We start from the raw sequence: 6,989 nt of genomic DNA on the forward strand, positions 1-6,989 counted from the left end.
GCATTTCAAGAGGATGAAGAGTAAAGCATTTAAGCTCTGAACGTAAAAACGGATGAAATGCCGCTAAGCATTTTGTCTGCCGTGCTAACGATTCTATCAGCTCACCGCCTTAAAATGATAAAATACCGATTTCAAATTTTGGCACAAGGCCAGCAATTTCGGGGAGGTGGGCAAATCGATTGCATCGACCGCGGTGGTCAACTGGTACCTATTTTATCGATTCCGTAGGGATGAAAGGCAAAGTCGGTCTCGAAGAAATTTGAACCTACAACGTGATGATGGACGAAATCCCGCTAAGCATTTTGCCCCGCTTAGCATTCTTCCAGCTCGTTGCCTTAAGATGATAAAATATCAGAAGGAAATATTTGCTTATGCAAAATAGTTCAAAATCTCTTGATGTTTATTTTGCACAGGTAGACGCATTTCAACTAATCTTCGGAAAATAGATTCCAGACAAATGTGTTTCAGCTACAGATCAGAATTCACATATCGTCACACAACCTGAGCACAATAAACAATGATTACGATACAACGGATGAAGTACAAGCTCAGATCATCAGATAAATGTGAACCGAGCGAGACCAAATTTCTCAAACTCAGCCAAATCTCCATTACTGTCTTAAAAAGGCAAAGCATTTGGATAATTTGTTCCTGGATGCACAGCGTCTCGAAAAGAAAACGGAAATGTCCAATTTGTAAATAATCAGCTGGATCAGGGTTGATTTAAGGCTAAGTAGTAACAACTACTACCAAACGTATATGTTCCACTGTTACAGTCGATTCGCAATATTAATACTAAATAAGGCAACAAGCTAGCAGAATCGTTAGCACGTCAAGAACAATCCGTAGTGGCATTTCGTCCGTCTTTACGTTCTGGGTTCAAATGCCGCCGAGGTCAACTTTGCTTTTCATCGTTTCTAGGTCGATTAAATAAGTACCAGTTGTGTACTGGAATCGATGTAAAAGACTTAAGCCTCCCCTTAAATTGCACAAATTTGAAACCAATATTAACTCTAAATATTGCAGAGCGCTCTAGGGCAAGAAATAATTTCCTTTTGGCTCAGACCAAAACACGATTTCATTTTCCATTTGAAACTTATTCTTTTACTTTCATCGCCAGCTAATGCCCCCTTTAGAATAGTATACACCTCAAAATATTCTTACATCACATACTTGATAATGCCCCACTCCCTTTTTAAATTTTCGTCAGCCTTTATTTAAAATACTGGTTAGACACCAATGGGTAACACAGATTTTCACCGGTCGATGAGGGTGACATTTATGTGGTTGCTTGATATGTGGATATTACAGTCTATCTTCCCTCAAACACACTCTACAACCTTTATGTAAAAAAAAAAAGACGTTGTATGACGTAGTCTGCTGTATTCTATTTCTAGAATATAAAGACAATTGCTGTCTCTTACAGAAAGCCTCTGATCATAAGCTTACTCATTCAGAGCTGACTGGTGCTAAACACATGAGAGTTGGGTTTTTTTTTTCTTTTTCAGCACCAGCAGAGAGTTTTTCTTTATGCAAGCAAAGATCATTAAAACAATAAATAATGAACATATTACTTGGTACCTCATTACATACATGGTTAAGTCAATACAACAAACAGCAACAGCTTATACAGTTCCACATTCTTTGATACATACATACATACATACATACATACATACATACATACACTACAAATGATCCCGATATCAAGGAATTATAAAAATCCACTTCTTAACCCATTACCTCCCATAATTCTATTAACTGGAATTTTTTTATGAAACTTTGATTTCGAGCATAAAACAGCCTTAGAAACACGCTAGAATGATCAAAATAACATTTCAAAATAGCATTTTAAATAGAAATAAGCGAGAAATTGGGTGAAAAATTAGCAAACTTCATTTGAATATCAGAGAAATATACCTAGTAGATATAGCAAAAAGGTTAGATATGTGTAAATATTGACAGATAATTACGAAATTTGTAAATTCTAAGGGATCTCATATGAGATCACTGGTAGGTAATGGGTTAAGATTTAAAGAATGATGAGCAAAGCAAGATGCTTTCTTTCACAGCCTTGCCGGTCAAAATTTACTCTATGTATGTATGCATGTGTGTATACATATATATATGTATGTGCGTATCTTTACACTTCATATATATCTTATAACTTACCTTGTTTAATGCATTTTCCTTCACTCATTATATAGCCATTATCACAAGTACACATTCGCTTGTTATTTTCAAGTGTACAATGACTATTTTCTTGACAGGGTGCTCGTAGTTTTTGTACCTTGTTCCTTCCCAAGCATACATATTTCGTATTGCAGTCGGTGCTATACATTTCTTCTTTAAGCTAAATATTGTTTAAAAAGCAAAATTAAAATATCGTTCATTAATCTTTGCCAGGTAATGATACAGGAAAATATCAGATCTTTGTTCTAAATACAAATGAGAGTACGTTAACAAGGAATTAGTGTGCTTGCAATAAGTTCTATCGTAGCATATCACCAGGAGAACCCTGATTGAGTTGATCTATGATCAAATATATTATCAGCCTCTCTTTCTAGTGACACCTAGAATTACATTATTCAATGTGCACATTTATAATACTATACTATATCAGGGAGAGCGATCATGTAGAATGTCTCTTAAGTTGTAAAATATTTGTTTAATTATGCGCAGTCTTTATGTGCATATCTGAAACGCTTTCAAGCATAGATAATCGCTTAAATTTCAACATTGAAAAAAATCAACCATATTGGACCCTTCGTCTTCCAGCTCAACCATATTGGACCCTCGTCTTCCAGCTCAAAATTATAGAAGGCGATAGCATCAACACTAGGTTCATCAAGGAAGCCGTCTTCAATAATTTCTTTACTCGCTAAAGATCAGCCTTCCCTAACAATGCCAAGGTTGGTGTAAACGAAACAGACTGACCCATATTAGATTGCACAGATGCATTGAGACAGAAGATAGGGCCATATATAACGTAAAGTTCGAAAACGTTCTAGAAGTTAATGCATATTTAATATTTGTTACTAGTCAATTTTAAGGTATCAAACTTAAGGAACGTTAGACCTCTTCCAAAATATGTTTCATTAAACTACCATATTATCCCTAAAGTCATTGTTAAAAAAATGGTTAGATATACAGCAGATGTAGTCAGCCCCCATCGCAACGGGAATATGTATGGAAGAAACGGTTTCTCAACGACAGAAGCCATGCGCAGTAGCAACTTCCCCAGATATATACTTGCGTATTTACACCGTATATCAGATCTTATACACTATATCCAACAAATGTAATATTAGAAGTGTGATTCAGCCATTAAACGTCCGAATGAAAGAGCATCTCCTCACATACAAAGTATATATTCAAAAGCATCTAGGACAACACTGCAGCATGAACAAAGAGATCGTAATTAAAATTAAAACCATAAATCGTAATATCGGTAACCTACAGATAAAAGAAGCTTCTGAGGAAAAAATAACAGGCCTACAGTTAACAGACAAGAAACGAGAGAGTTGCCATAGCTACTAAATATATAAACAGTTTTTACAGACACCATCGTAAATTAAAGGACTCGGTCCAATATTTCATCTGTCGTAGGATATCGCCAGGAGAACCCTGATCGAGTTGATCTATGATGAAATACATTATCAGCCTCTCTTTCTAGTAACACCTAGAATTACATTATCCGATGCGCACATTTATAATGCTATACTATATCAGACTCTTGTCCAGACACTGACAGCCGATGGGACGACATCCACAGCCACAACATTTATATATGTGGCAAGTCAAATGTCCATATGGATTTAACCCACAAAGGGATTGGAGTCGTAAATTACATCTTGTACTTGTTTTGTATGACATTTCAAAAAGTGTTCTTAACCGAAAATATTCGGCGTATTAAATATTTATTCACGACGATTGTCGTGGTGGTGACGGTCGTAGAATGTGTGGTAGTGGGGAAGTGATTTAGGTGGTGAGAGTGATGGCGGTGGTGATGATAGTCGAAGCAATTTTAACTTTGATGGGATTAGATACCAGAACATAAAGATGCAGAACTAAATATTACAAGACATTTTGTCCAAAGCTCCACCGATCCTGCCAATCCCTTGTCCTTGCTATATTACCACCCTGAATTCTGTCGATGATTATAGAACTGGAAGTACTTACATTCATATAAAAGTTAGCATTCCTACAGCCACATTTTGATGGCCTGACACATTCATTTCCGCTAAGAATATAACCCGGCTGACAAATACATCCTTCAGTACGAGCCATACATTGTGGCTTCAAATTCAAGCATGAAGGTTGACATGTAGGTGTGTTGTATCTGTATTCCTGGAAACTCGGACAAAATTTTGCTGAATATCAAAGAAATGAGAAATAGTTAAAAAGTTTCAATAGATCTGATCATATCAATACACACACATTATACATAATTCGTAGCTGTGTGGTAAGAAGCTTGCTTTCCAACCACATAGTTCCGAGTTCAATCCCACTGTGTGGCACTTTGGGCAAGAGTCTTCTTTTATAGCCTCGGTTGCTTATACTACATGGAAACCGGGTAGCTAGACTAATTGATAACAGGATTGAAAATAGAAGTAACTTATACATAAAATAAACAATTGGAGATGACTTAGGATATTTTTCTCTACATTCTTAATCGCAAAAAAAATTTTACAATTATTGTCTCAGGTTCATTTCGATCTATTAAACTCTCCCTTTATAAAATGTTGCCTTCTAACTACTATAAAGGAATGTGCAAGATATGGAGAACAGCTGGAAGAGTCGTGGCGTGTCAATGCTGCTGAAGATAAGGCTACTTCGGGCTGCCTCTTTCTCTATTGCGACGTACGGCTGCGAGTCGTGGACAATGTTGAAGGCAGACGAGAAAAGAGTGAGTACTTTTGATATGTGATGTTACCACAGAATCCTTAGAGTGTAGTGGAGGGAGAGACAGACGAACAACTGGGTACTAGAAAAGCTCGGTTGCGGGATGACGCTTCGGTGAAACATCATGAAGCAGAAGCTACGGTTCTTTGGCCACGTCATGCGCCGGGATGAACTTGAGCGAACGATCATAACTGGCAAGGTGAACGGCAGAGGTAAAAGAGGCAGACCACCCACTTCTTGCCTGAAAGACATCACAGCCACAGGATTGTCTTTATTCTCAGCTGTCCATGGGGTAGAGGACAGGAGAAGGTGGCAAGATATCGTGGTGATCACAGCATCGCATAATGCGACACTTGACTAGAAGAAGAAGAAGAATACCATAAAGTTTTTCACTAAGCATGTTTTTTTTTTCTTGTCCATATATGTCTAAGTTATATAGCGACAGAAATAGTAATACAAAAGGACACAAGATTTTATCACGACGTCCCCGCGTAGAGTCTAGAATGGCTCCATTTATGCAGTTAAGTGGTGGTGGTGGTGGTGGTGAGTCATTAGTGTTGGATCTCCGTCATTAAACGATGAGGATCCAATTGCTCGATTATCTAAATCACTAGCTCCTAAATTGACGTAAAAGTAGCTACACATTTCATAGATGTGTATAATTCTCATGTAGAGGAAATTGACACGGTGCGTGACAATGCCAGCTGTTTTTTTTTAATTTTTTAATTACAGTTACAGTGCACATGGCAGACTTCCGTACAGCTTCCATCTGCCCGAAATTCCCCTCACAACGTTCAAGTCGAACCGAGATAATAGAAAAGGACATTTTCTCAAGATGCCGTACATTGGGATCGAACCCAAGCCCTATTAGTTGCGAAACATAGTTCTTAAACATTCGGCTATATTGTGCCTACATCTAGGCATCATCTTACCCATGAACAACATACTGTCAGTTACAGGATTCAAAACTCTAGACTGGTTATGCACTTGGTCATCTGCACTCTTCTTTGGAATATGAGAATTAAGGAATAAGATTTCCTACAATATTTATTGAACAGACATTGCATGTATTATTCTGTGAGATTTACTTTCATAGTAAGATATTTTTTTATATTATAAAGAAAGGAAATATATGAGGTTTGGTAGAAACAGTAGATTGTTATTAAAACTTACGACAGCTGGCTTCTTTTCTCCAGTCCACAATAACTCCAGCATTTTCACACTGACTGGCAAACCCTTCAAGTATTTGACAGAAAACCTTTTTCATATTATCTTCGTCGTTTTTATATGAACAGACGTCTATTCTACATGAATCGATAAACTGTTTAGTCTGCGTATAACCTAGTGTTTCAACACATGTCTGAAATGCCTTTCCGTTAATAATGACATCACATCTCGCGGTTTCTTTCGTTTCACAATTGCAGTACAGAGGAGTCGATTTACAACTGAAGCAAAATAAGAATGTAAACGAACGTGTATTGCTAATATTTATACATCTGCATGCATTTTATTTATTTTGTACTTTCGTTCATGCGGAGGCGCAATGGCCCAGTGGTTAGGGCGGCGGACTCGCGGTCATTGAATCATGGTTTCGATTCCCAGACCGGGCGTTGTGAGTGTTTATTGAGCGAAAACACCTAAAGCTCCACGAGGCTCCGGCAGGGGATGGTGGCGAACCCTGCTGTACTCTTTCACCACAACTTTCTCTCACTGTTTCTCCCTGTTCTCTGTTGCTCCTGTAATTCAAAGAGTCAGCTGTGTCACGCTGAATATCCCCGAGAACTACGTTAAGGATACACGTGTCTGTGGAGTGCTCAGCCACTTGCACGTTAATTTCACGAGCAGGCTGTTCCGTTGATCGGATCAACTGGAAAATTCGACGTCGTATGCGACGGAGTGCCAACTTTCGTTCATGTATTCATCTAGACATTCACATTTTAGGATTGCATCAAGAGGTAAAACATAAAAATGTATTATTTCATTGATTGTCTTAGCTGGGCATCTCATTCACTTACGCGTATTTTATTGCTCTCTTACTTGTTTCAGGCGTTACTCTGCAACCATTCTGGGGTACAGTCTTGAAG

The 6,989-nt window shown here is 37.9% G+C and overlaps 1 protein-coding gene across 1 annotated transcript in view; it reads right to left on the reverse strand.

The window, feature by feature from the left end:
- The window catches only part of LOC128247370 (zonadhesin-like), an 18,107-nt gene that overhangs the window by 1,074 nt on the left and 10,044 nt on the right, over window positions 1-6,989 (reverse strand). The window contains exons 7-9 of the mRNA XM_052966740.1: window positions 6,079-6,350; window positions 4,183-4,373; window positions 2,173-2,353 (exon numbers count right to left, since the gene is read on the reverse strand). Coding sequence (XP_052822700.1) covers window positions 2,173-2,353; window positions 4,183-4,373; window positions 6,079-6,350 — 644 coding nt within the window. The remainder of the gene's footprint in view (window positions 1-2,172; window positions 2,354-4,182; window positions 4,374-6,078; window positions 6,351-6,989) is intronic.

This window comes from Octopus bimaculoides, chromosome 3, assembly GCF_001194135.2.
Source record: "Octopus bimaculoides isolate UCB-OBI-ISO-001 chromosome 3, ASM119413v2, whole genome shotgun sequence".
NCBI lineage: Eukaryota > Metazoa > Mollusca > Cephalopoda > Octopoda > Octopodidae > Octopus > Octopus bimaculoides.